Source organism: Loxodonta africana, chromosome 19 (assembly GCF_030014295.1).
Source record: "Loxodonta africana isolate mLoxAfr1 chromosome 19, mLoxAfr1.hap2, whole genome shotgun sequence".
Lineage (NCBI taxonomy): Eukaryota > Metazoa > Chordata > Mammalia > Proboscidea > Elephantidae > Loxodonta > Loxodonta africana.
The window spans coordinates 7,368,409-7,381,235 of record NC_087360.1 but is presented as its reverse complement, the minus strand read 5'-3'; the positions used below and the strand labels follow the sequence as shown (position 1 = coordinate 7,381,235).

Sequence of the window (12,827 nt, the reverse complement as noted above, 5' to 3'; positions counted from 1 at the left end):
GTATAGAAAACTACCTGAATTAGGGAAACATTTGTATTTACAGTACAGTTACCTCTTAAATCACAGAAGGTTATTCTAAAGTCAGAGATAAGACAAAATTCAAATATATTTAAAATTACCCTTGAGCACCAATGAAGTAGCTGGCGGTTGTTTAGGGGCCATGTTATATCCAAAGCAAGTATCTTTAAACACTAGGAGTCCCCTCAGCATGTCAAGATGGTGTTGATATGAGAACCTGTTGCCATTAAGTTGATTCTGACTCATAGTGACCCTAGAGGACGGAGTAGATAGGGTTTCCTAGGCTGTAGTCTTTATGGAAGCAAATCACCAGGTCTTTCTCCCGCAGAGCAGCTGGTGGGTTTGAACCGCTGACCTTTTGGTTAGCAGTGGAGCACTTAACCCCTGTGCCACCAGGGTTGCTTTGTTAATATGAGAAGGAGGCGGAGTGGAAACCCACTGAGGGAGCTGTAGGTACTCCCCATCTCAATGCCAGGCATGTGCACTGAGGGAGTGGTAGGTAGAGGAGTCATCCCACTGTTGAAACAGTTGGGTTTCCTTTCCTATTTTTTGTGCACGTAATTGAATGCATATTAAGTAAATGCAGCTCTCTACATAAATGATGCACATCAACTATATGTATTTTTGTTATGTACTGACTTATTTAATGCAAAGAAATCAATTTAGAATTGACTAGAAAGAAAGTAGTACACCCTTTCCTTATTTATCGACATGGTTAGGTTCCAACAACCAGGCTGTTATGTGATGTTGATATTATGGAAAAAGGGGAGCATGACCACATCAGATCACAAAATGGAGGATGACTACATTATTACATAACTGCCAAATTACATCATCACATAACTGCCAAAAAACCACTGAGAATCATAGCCCAGCCAAGTTGACACATAACCTTAACCATCATTGCCAGCATTACTCTCACTTCTGACCTTGACATTCATTAACTGCCAGATGTACATCGTTAAAGTGCAAAATAGTTGGATAGTAGGTTTTTTACTGTTGTTGTAAATGTGAAATGTTGGATAACGGTGAGCGTCTCAGCTCTAGTGCTACTATAACAGAAATACCACAAGTGGATGGCTTTAACAAACAGAAATTTATTGTCTCACAGTCTAGGAGGCTAGAAGTCCAAATTCAAGGCTTCAGCTCCGGGGGAAGACTTTCTCTCTGTGCCAGTTCTGGAGGAAGGTCATTGTCATCAGTCAACCTTCCCCTGGCCTAAGAATTTCTCAACGCAGGGGCTCTGGGTCCAAAGGATGTGCTCTGCCCCCTGGTTCCTTTATTGGTTGTATGAGGTCCCTCTCTTTCTGCTGGATTCTCTCTTTCCTGTCTAAAAAGAGATTGACTCAAGGTACAACCTAATCCTGTAGATTATGTCATTAACATAACTGCCTCTAACCCTGCCTTATTAACATCACAGAGGTAGGATTTACAACACATAGGAAAATCACATCAGATCACAAAATGGAGGGCAGCCACACAATACTGGGAATCATGGCCTAGCCAAGTTGACACACTTTTTTGGGGGACACAGTTTAATCCATAGCAATGAGATAGTTGATAAGTGAGGACAAAGTGCAGTTAAACCTGGCCCTGTGGCTTTCACTTTGCTTTCTTTCAGGCTGTATAGTTTGTGGATATGGATTGTTTTTAAAAGTAAGATGGTGCTCCCGACCCACAATGGAAGGACTAGTGCTTTAAGTGTGTTTCCGGTGGTGGGGTGGCTTTGTGTATATTTGTCCTCACTCTTTGTTCCGGGTCCCCTGCCACCATGGCAGGCCTTGAAGAGTAACTGTCCAGACATATAGCAACATGTAGCAGTACACAAGCCTTTGCCCTTAAATGTTTTTGTGATGTTCTAAATGTACAACAATAATAAATACTTGTATTCTGTTTCCTCTGTGAGAAAAAATGATATTTGAAAAAGGCATCTTATGAAAGAACCACAGATATAAGTTATAAACTTTTCCTTCGATTATATCCAGAAACCAAACCCATTGCCATCGAGTTGATTCGGACTCATAGCGACCCTATAGGACAGAGTAGAACTGCCCCATAGAGTTTACAAGGAGCGCCTGGTGGATTTGAACTGCCAACCTTTTGGTTAGCAGCCGTAGCTCTTAACCACTACGCCACCAGGGTTTCCTCGATTATATGAGAAGTCCTTAAAACCAGTTCATGTATAGTTGAGGGGCCATCTTACACATTTAATTTGAACTTTTCAGAAATACACTTTTTTTTTTTTAAGTGAAGCATTTAATGTTGATTTCTCAGTTCTGTGTGAACCAAATGATTTTAAGTATGTTAATATTTTTTTTCAGATTCAAGTCCTTTCCTTCTTGTGGATTCTCATTTACCAAGTTTTGAAACTATTTTTACAACATGGATTTGCTGTGTCCCCACTCTAGTTCAGTTTTCAGCAAGATGTTTGTAGTCCGTATCTCCCTGCTCTTTTTGCACTAAGAAATTAAGTGTATTACAGGGTATATTGAATAGAGTTCGGAATCTTACATACTTACCAGGTGAAAAAAGTTGTTAAGAAATATCAAGCTTGGGGGGAAATGTGGAACAGAATTTTAAATTCTCATGGAATCCAGACTTTCTGGAGCCATAGAGCCTGGATGAACCCCTGAAACTTGCCCTGAGATAATCTTTAAATCTTAAAAAGAAGATATCCCCTAAGCCTTCTTAAAACCATATGACAACTTAGCTTACCTAGTAAAGAATGTCTGCCTTGAGCATTGTGCTCTTCTGAGATCTTTCTACCATATTTGTATGCAAATAAGAAGTGTGTCATACATTTTTTTTGCCAGCTATGCACTCCCCTCCTAGGTATTTTTGTAAGGGCACTGTGCTGATTTTTTTTTTTTACAGCAACATGTAAAAAAAAATTAGCATAGCATGCTTATGAAAATACCTCTTGGGGGGAAGGCAAGGTGAGCAAGAAAAACAGGTATCATGCACTTAATTTGCGTTAAAATCTGGTATATGGGATCAGATTGACAACAGCAACTCAGAAGGTGAGATAGGAGACTTAGGGGGCGGTAAGTTTATATTAATAGGAGAGGAACAACTCAGAAAAGGAGGGTGAGCATGGTCGCACAACTTGAAGAATGTAACCAGTGTCACTGAATTGTACATGTAGAAACCCTTGAATTGGTGTATGTTCAGCTGTGTACATTTTCAACAACAACAAAAATTCTAAAAATTATTTTAAAATTTATGAGATAAGATTTTTAAAAAATGTACAAAGCCTTTAAGGAAGTGCTGAGCGTTTATGAAAATGGAAATTGTTTGCCTGTGGGAGCACCTCATGGGTACAAAATGTCTTTCCTCAATGAGAATACACAGGGAGAGCTGTTTGTGAGATTGTATCAGATTGATTACATAATGGCAAAAATAGTGTCCATCCCCCCATCCCATGTAATGTTATTTTTTTTCTGTTGACAAAGATAGTATAGTGTTTGGATTTTTTGCAACGAAAATGCATTCATAAGTTACCTGTGTAATGTGAAACTAATTAAATTTAAAGTAGTATATGTTAATTATAGAGATCCAGAAATCACTCCCCCCCCCCCAAAAAAAAACCTTTCCATCCAAAAATAACTAAATAACCCATCTCCATACTTTGGCATACATGCTCTTAGACGTTTTTCTATGCGTATGTACATGCAAATACACACATGTAAGTTGAACCAGAGTCGAGACAATTTTGAACCTTTTTAACTCAAAAACCAAACCCTTTGCCGACAAGTCAAGTCGATTACTGCGCATAGTGACCCAATAAGACAGAGTAGACTGCCCCATAGGGTTTCCAAGGAGTGGCTGGTGGATTCGAACTGCCTACCTTTTGGTTAGCAGTTGAGTTCTTAACCACTGTGCTGCCAGGGCTTCTTTTTTTTTTTGACCCAGCATTAATTAATTATATAATGAAAGTTTTCCCATTTGATGAAAGAATCTAGCCAGAAAGACAGATTAGGGCTCCTCTCAGCTAACCTTTCTGCAATGTTTAAATTCAGGTGTGAGGAAAAAAAAAGTTAGCTGAGCATTAAGTTGTTGGGAATGCAGAGATTTGTGTTGATATGGCTGATATAAAAAAGTTTTTGTAATATTTTTCTTAAACAGTAGAAAGAGAAAAGAGGAAAGATGATTTACTTGATATTGCAAAATCAAAGCAAGAGCGGACAAATGCTGAACTGCATAATCTGAGACAGGTATGTCGCTAACCATACTGCTCTAATGGTTGGGCAGGAAGTATTTACAAACACGCTAAATTAGGAAAAACTTAGGCCTATTGATTTTTTTTTTTTTTACAGTGCATTGGAATCCTAAGTACATTAGACACCTATTGTGTTTAGAATCCGCAGAACAGGTCTTACTTCTGGTAACTAAGGTTAGGGGACTGGTTATACTGATGAATCTAGTGATCACACAGGAAAAATAAATGCAGACGTTCTCAGCCTGTTTCTCTAGTCACCATGTGACCTGTGTTAGGGCTTGAAAGAGCCAAATTGTTGGCTCAGTTGAGTTTTGTTGTTATGTTTTATGTTGACTTATCAATATCTACGGGCAGATTTACGTAAAACAACAGCGTGATCTGCAGTTTCTTCACTTTAATGTGGAAAATTCTCAGGAGTTAATACAGCTATATGACTCAAAGATGGAGGAACCAAAGGCCCTGGAATCTAGGTAAGATGCTACTAATAACATCTTGTGTTTTATTCCATCATTCAGTCAGTATTTATTGAGTACTTACCACGGGCCAGTACCTCTTACCATTCCCTATATAGTAGGGAAGGAGTATGTGTCAGCTAATAAATGTCATTGTAATCCCAGGTTATAGTGAGACCTGATCTTAGAATCTGAGGCTTTCTCCTAATTTAGTCACTTGATAAAAGCAAATTCATTAAACATTTGTGTGTCTGCTGGGCAGAAGGTTTCGAACTGGAGTAGAAACTACAGAGAGAAATCATTCGTCCATTCCTTCAGCAAATGTTTATTAAGTACTCAGAAGCTTTTGGGTGTTGGGCTGGGAAGTAGGGATTATAAAGATTTATAGGACTGGTATATACCTGTAAGAAAGTACCAAAGGATAGTGTAGGTAACTGCAGTCGGAGTTCAAAGGATGGGGGCTGTCTTTTCTAGCTGGGGGTGATCTCTGATCTTACCTGATTTTCCTGTTTTGCTTGTTAATAGAATGAGACATCATCTCTTTCCTATAGCAAGCAGTGTGTGAATTAAATTGGCTTCCATAAAATTAAAATATAAGCATACAAAGTATAGTTTAATTTAACAGGGATGTAACTACCACAGGGAAATAAATTCAGTCTGTTTTTCCAAGCAGAAGCATTATGAGGAGGGACTAGGGAAGTTGCCTCACAACGAAAACATGACCGCAAGGGCTGGGCCAGGCTGGAGGTGGCTCCTTTCCCAGGGAGAGTGGCTTTCAGAGTCTCGGATGGACGCCAGCAGTTGTTGGGAGGGGAGTGTAGGAAGCAGTGGCTGCCACAGGCAGGCGAATGGAAGGAGGGATGCTGCACTTCTCCTCTGAGCAGCCTGCTGGGGGTTGTCACACTGGGCCCTGCTTCCCGGCTGCTGCTGCCACCAGTAAACACCAGGCCAATTCAGAGTTCTCTTGCAGGCAGACACCGAATCATTTGAGCTCTCTTGCTGGCAGTTGCCCTTCACAGATCAGCTCCTTTTCCTTTTTGTACTTCACCACTGCTGGGCAATACCTGGGCTAGATGAATTAGGAAAATGTCTTATGCCATTGTAGAAGGTCAGGGTTGAGTTTTCCTAGGGATCAGAATTCTGCAGATTGGAGTACCTGAATACATATGACGTGAAACTTTAAAGGGTGATTTATTAAAAGGTCTGTCACATTTATGTCATGCTCTTAATTTTTGTTTTATGCACGTGTGCTTTCGACCAGCTTTCAATATCTAGCTGCATAATTTACCCAGCAGATTTCGTAGCTGGGATGGTAATGAACGCTATACAGTAAGCAGTTAACACTTTGCAGCTTATCTTTGTAGTCTGCATCGCTGTTACCTTCTAATCCTGGTTTTACCTTTTACTTACTGTGATAGTAATGGAATTAGAAAGAAAATATCAGATCAACCAACGAGAATTTATGGAACACTTTATACATATTAAAGGCTGTCCTAGGTGCCAAGGGGATTGAAAAAAATGGCCTCTGCCCTAGGTGCCAAGGGGATTGAAAAAACGGCCTCTTTACAAAAAAAAAAATTTTTTTTTTTTTTTTTTACCCATAAGAAACTTAAGACTGTTGAGAAGACAGGATATATGTGTGAAGCAGTTATTGAGCAGTACTTACTATAGGAAGATTGCTGTCTAAGTAATTAGATGGTATACACAGTAAGATGAAGACTTCACTCAGTAGGAGTTAGTTAAGGATGAGGAAACCAAAAAAAAAAACCAAACCCACTGCCGTTGAGTCGATTCTGACTCAGCGACCCTGTAGGACAGAGTGGAGCTGCCCCATAGAGTTTCCAAGGAGCGCCTGGTGGATTTGAACTGCTGACCTCTTGGTTAGCAGCCGTAGCATTTAACCACTAGGCTACCAGGGTTTCCAAGGATGAGAAGGGGGGGTGCGAATGTGGGCTTGGTGGTCAGAGAGGCTTCCTGGAGGAGGTTCCTTGCATTTCTCTTTAGAAAACAGTCTTATTGGGATTTAGGTTTTTAATGAGGTTTGGGTGAAATGTTTAGAATGATGATAGAGTCAAATACATTTTGTAACTTCCATTTTTTGTCATGCCGTCATAGCGGAGACATGTGTTTATCAGACCTTGAAAATAGCCACTCAAAAGCCGATGTTGAGAGGGAGAAAGATCAGAAGTTACTGGTTAAGGACCAAAAATTTGAGACCATGCTGGTTCTGCAAAATAGGTCAGACGAGAGCTCTTACGATGTGCGCAAAGGGAAGAAACTGCGGGCTAATGCCTCCTCGGGGGAAAGAAGTGTCACGGCCGTCTCGTCTCTGTTTGCAAAAGACTCAGTGGGGAGACAAAAGCCTTGGTCTCTGGGCGGAAAAATCCAGATTGAACCTGAAAACAAAAGTACACTGTGCAAGATCCACGCAAAATCAGCAAAAGATATTGAAACTGGGATTCCGAACAGTGAGAAACAACTGTCTGAGTCGTCTTTGTCTGAGGAAAAGCAGTGGCATGACTTCAGCGTTTACCTGGGCCTGGCCAGCTGTTCTGGCTCCAAACCACCCGAAAAGCTGAACGGTGAATGTCAAGATCAAAGGGACAGGCCTGAAGTCTCATATTGCCAGAACAATGAGGCCTGTCTGAGTGAAAGTGACGTTTGTGATGAATCTAGGTGCTGCCACCCGAGTAACCTCATAATCGAAGCCCCAGGGCACATGTCTGATATCCAGTGGATGAGCATGTTCAAGCCTTGTAAAGTAGAGAGAATTGTTCGCCACAAATCCGCGTGCACTTGTTCAGAAAGTGTCAGTGGGGCAAAATATAACTCCTCACCGAGGTGAGTCATGGTTTACGTTTGCAAACACCCAGGGGCACGTAAGTTCGGCGTTCAGAAATGTGAAGGGCTGCAGGAGCTGCTGGTGCCTGTTGTTAACTGAAAGCAGTCTTTGAAACCAGAAGTGTGTTCGTATTTAAAAGAAGCAATTTACTCCTTGCAGCACGGCGTAGACTCTTAAGTCTTTTTGTACAAAGAGACTTTTATTAGACTCCAGGTGAAGTTCGCGCCTAGGCGGCTTCTGAGGCAAAGGTCTGCCTTAAAAACAGAACCAGTTGTTAGATGAGTTTGGCAAATATGTTTTATTAAAAAACAAATGGGTGGATCAGTGTTCAGGGTGGAATGCTGCTCTGGACATCCCTCACCCAGGATCTGCGTTGAGTGGACAAGCTGACTCCTTCCTGTCCGGGTCACTCTCTAGCCCTCAGATAAAGATTTCTCTTTGCCCTCACCGAGGGGCACTTGGCATGTTTACATGCCCAGCTGCTGCTGCCCTTGAGCTTGGTTCATGTTTCTTTTCTACTTTACATCTCCCAAACTTCTTTTTTTTTTTTTTTTTAAAGATAGTGTAAGAGAAAGAACATTCGTATTTAACAAGCTGGTAAAAGCTATTTGTTTTTTTTTAGAGAAGAAAATGGATGTGTTATTAGCATATCCTACATTATTCAGGCTCCCCTTACTGTTAGAATTGCTGAATCCTGTGGTTGAGCGGCACTGTAATAGCGTCTGCTATTTTTAAGCAAAGCATAGCTCTTCAGTCTTAAATTAGAGAAAGGGTGACGTTTCTATATTGAGAGCCTTATTTTAATCCTTGCATTGACTTGCATAGGACTTTATGATTAAAATCCCTTACCGGTATTTATACTATTGGAGTTATTCTTTGGCCCTTTTAGAACCTTGAGTCATTTAAAAATCATACAAGTATTTATCCTGCCAGCTGCAAAATTAAGAAAACAATTGGTAGTCACACTGAATGTCATTTATTCATACTTGGATTTAAAGGTCTTCTATTATAGATAACTGCACGGATCAGCTGGGCACCACTGCATATTTTTCATTGCTCACCAAGAACAGTTGTACATTAAGGGGAAAGCTTGTGGCAGATAGGTTTAAGAGCATTGTGAACGCCTGTTAAATTTAACATAAGGAAGAAGTTCACGTTTAAACCCAGAGTTCTCTTCCGAGGCTCCTTTGCCCTCCCTGACGGGAAGTCGCTGAGGTGGCTGCCGGTCTGCCAGCGGGGACGCTTGCCAAGGCATCGCATGACAAATATGTGACTAAGGAGGAGAGATAATTATGTTTTCCTATTTTCCCTTAGATTATAAGAACCTGTGTACCTACTTCATTATCTGCTAGAATGTCCATGTTTGTGCCACCATTCTGTTTAACCAATAGAGGTTTCTTTCCCTGGGGAGGGAGAAACCATGGGAGGCCTGCTCTCCCTTGTTACAGTTACATGGAAGAGTAGGTTATAGTGCCGCTGGCCGGCTCCAGAACAGCTTTTGCTGTCAAACTCTGCCTTGAGCCCCAAACTTTAACAACATGAGCTACGTGTGTTTGTTACCTAATACTGAGTACGTAGCGAAGAATTAAAGACGGGCACGGATCATCCAATAGGCAAGGTAAGCACGGTGCTGACCAGATCACCTGTAGTGAACAATTTCACATTTTTTTGCCACATCAAAGATTCTCCTTCTAGGTATGGCTGGTGTCTGTGTCACTCCCAACCCCACAGCACTTTCCTACAGAATCAAAGCCTCTTTTCAAATTTATAGTCCCTGGCAGGAAGGGATTACCCAGTCAGCAAAGTAAGCATGAGCTTACTTGTGCGTAATTCCTAGTCTGTAGTGAACAATTTCACCTTTTTTTCACCACATCTAAGCCTGAGTTTACCTTGCTTATTGGATGTTCCAGCCTTGGTTAAAGAGCTACTTCATAAAAGGACTTTTTAAAACGATTAACAATAATCAGTCCCACAAACTGAAAACCTAACATGTTCATGAACAAGGTTAATCCTATATACTAAGTTAATTCTTTTCCACCCTTCTGGGTAATCCTGTCCCTTGAAGAGGAGGAGGAAATTCCCCATATTCTGTACAGTTCACTAGGAATTTTGTTTTATTCTTACCTGCAAAGAGTATATGCTAACTTGTAATATCCTACTCAAATTTGACTCAAAGGCCTTTTTTTTTTTTGTCTTGTTGAGATGCTTTTAAGTCTAAGAGTGTTACTGACTTGTGTTTGAACTGCTCTAAGATGTCTGGTGTTGTTTGGCTTTGTTACCGATAGTGAGCCACTTGTCACCGTCCATCATTCCGCGTGTCTGGGGTCTTCCAGTTCTACCCTAAGAGGAGATGAGAAGTTCATAGAGGCAGACTTCTCTCCTGATAGAAAGAACTCTTCCAAGACGTTGTTAACCAATCAAGGTGCAGCCTTGCCCAGTGAAAAGGTTTGTATTTAGCTCAGAAATACCCAGCTTACTCAAGTGTAGCCTCTCACCAAGGTGCTTTTAATTCTTCCGTTGCACCCTTGTTAGCCTGTTTAATTCTGGCTGTTCCTTGGTTTTTAAATTTTAGGGCTTTAAGGTTCCTTTTATGTAATCTTTTTTTTTTTTTTCTTTATTTCAAGAATAATTGTATTGCCTTTATGGCAACTTAATACACTCTCATTGTAAAAAAAAAAAAAAAAAAAATTTAACCTATACAGAAATGTACATCAAGAAAATATCACCCAGTCAACTGTGCCCAGCCACCCCTTCCTTCAAACACACACTCTGGCAGTTCCACAGTCTGTTCCCAGACAGCCACAGTCGACATGTTGGTGAGTTTACTTAAAGATACCCCTCTCTGCAAAGATAGACATGTTGATGAATGTATATGTGGCCTAAGTGGGAACATATTACATAAGAAACCTTCTAACGTTCATGATTTACCAGGATGGCAAATTGAAATCTCATTCCTCCAATGAGAAAGCTAATGCAAGGTTCCGGGATACATTAGAGAATAAGAAGTAGGCTTTTCTAACTGCTGTCCTAGTACAGTGTCTGTGTTGGCTCCTAGCATTTCTGCAGATCAGAACACTGAGGTATGGAGCAGCTAAGTGACTGGCCCAAAGTCAGAGTGAAGAAGTAACAGAGCCAGGGTTTGAACCCAGGCCTGCTGGCTCACAGTTTGCATTCATAACCACGGGAACACGCTGCCTCTTGAGGATAAGCTTCCAGCGTTTTTATGGTGAAAAGATTTCAGAACTAAGCAGTTTAGAGCATGTTTTCCTCAGTTAAAAGCTTTTTGCATAAAAGTCTTTTGTTCTTTTTTTTTGCAAGATAAATTAACATGGGCTTACCATCTGATACCAAAGGAGGAACCGGAGTAATACACTTCAACAAATTTAATTTTTAAAAAGTTTCATTTCCACAGTGTGGCTTTTTCTATCAAGACCCTGAAGGAAGGAAAGTGAAGAAAGCTGGAGTCATTAGGGCAGTGGTTCTCAGGGTGTGCTCTGTGGACTAGCAGCATCAGCATCCCCTGGGAACTTGCCAGAAATGCACCTTCTCAGGCCCACCCGGGGCCGCCTGGATCAGACACTCGGGTGGAGCCCAGTCATCTGTGTTTTCACAAGCCTTCCAGGTGATTCTGAAGCTCGCCTAATGTGAGGACCTCAGATTTAGGGAAAGACAGAGTGGCCTCACTAACATCCCATCTTGTGGTTTTCAACTCTGTGGCTGAGGCTCCACGGCTGTATTATTTTTTATGGTACCAGCTCCATGGAGGGCAGGCCCACGGGTGAGGATTTCTTCTCTGGATTGTATTATTTCACCAGACTCAAAGTAGCTCACTTAGTTTTCTTTAAACATTAGCTTTAGGCAAGGCTTCCTGCAGCCCCTTCAACTGATTGATGGATTGTTTTTAAATAAATGTTTTAAACATACAAAAAATAAAGACTATAACCAACACTTGTCCACCTACAGTCAGTCAAATTTTATAGATGTTTACATTTCGCCATGTTTGCTCTATTTTTTTAAAAAAAATAAAATGTTATAGATAAAGCCTTCTATCCTCATGGAAGCCCACCAGATACATAGACAGAGGGAGGCAGGCAGTGGCGTTTAGTGGTTTGATTCCTGGTCAACGTGCCTCAAGCACAGCCAGCACCCATCTGTCAGTGCGGGCTTGCGTGTTGCTATAATGCTGAACAGATTTCAGCGGAGCTTCCAGACTAAGGTGGACTAGGAAGAAAGGCCTGGAAACCTTCCAGAAAATCAGCCAGTGAGAACTTAATGGATTGCAATGGTCCAGTCCCATTGTTGGTGAGGTAGCCGTGAGTTGAGGCTGACTCAATAGCACCTGACAACAATGTACATACACATGCTATAATGTTGTTTATGAATTTTTAGAATGTACATAAATGGCATAGTACTGTATGTACCCAGAACGCAGCGCCGTCAAGTCGATTCCGACTCATAGCGACCCTGTAGGACAGAGTAGAACTGCCCCATAGAGCTTCCAAGGAGCGCCTGGTGGATTTGAACTGCCGACCCTTTGGTTAGCAGCCATAGCACTTAACCACTACACCCCCAGGGTTTCCAATACTGTATGTATCCTTTTGCAATATGATTTTTCTAACTTCATCAGTGTTTTGTGACATTTATCCATTCTGACACATGTAGACCTCGTTTGTTCACTTTAATTGCTGGCTGATCTGTAGTTGATCTTTTCCCCTTTTTTTTTTTTTGATGGTTTTGACTGAATGAGTAAACCACTGTTTGTCCCGGCCGCCACCGTCAGGCAGTGAGGATGTGTCTGCTGCTCTTCCCTGTTAGAAACAGTGTTGCAGTGAACATCCTTGTTGTTACATAACAACAGTTTCTCTAAGGACATTACTTTCATCCAGCGTCTTCGTCATGAACAGTGTCTTCACACAGCTCATTCACAAATAAACACAAATCCAAGTAAATTTACTTTTGGTGTTATTTGGGGAAGATCATGGACTTGAAAACCAGACTTTTTTTGGGTTCAGATGCCTATTCTGCTTGGTCTTAGTTCTGTGACCTTCATAAAGTTATTTAATTTCATTGTGCCTTAGTTTCTTCATCTGCAAATATGCCGTGACATCACAGTTGCTTGGTCTAAATGAGATAACGTAGGTAATGTAGGGCCTGGCCCGTAATAGGTATTTGATAAGCGTCAATTCTCTCTGTTAGCGTTGCACAGAGATGAGGTAAAACTGGCATAGTAATCAAAAGAGGTATATGCCAGCCATACCTAGAGAACATTGTCTCATAGGGCTGAATAATCAGCTAG

The 12,827-nt window shown here is 41.1% G+C and overlaps 1 protein-coding gene across 7 annotated transcripts in view; it reads left to right on the top strand.

The window, feature by feature from the left end:
- CCDC62 (coiled-coil domain containing 62) overlaps positions 1–12,827 on the top strand; it is a 43,768-nt gene that overhangs the window by 16,238 nt on the left and 14,703 nt on the right. For 3 of the 7 annotated variants that reach the window (XM_064272130.1, XM_064272128.1, XM_023539228.2), the window contains 5 exons: positions 4,144–4,232; positions 4,592–4,707; positions 6,805–7,530; positions 9,817–9,976; positions 10,234–10,347. In XM_064272130.1, coding sequence (XP_064128200.1) covers positions 4,144–4,232; positions 4,592–4,707; positions 6,805–7,530; positions 9,817–9,976; positions 10,234–10,347 — 1,205 coding nt within the window. Of the gene's footprint in view, positions 1–4,143; positions 4,233–4,591; positions 4,708–6,804; positions 7,531–9,816; positions 9,977–10,233; positions 10,348–10,849; positions 12,258–12,827 lie in introns of those variants that run through there. The other 4 variants (XM_010599839.3, XM_010599836.3, XM_023539227.2 and 1 more) reach the window with 3 other exon arrangements.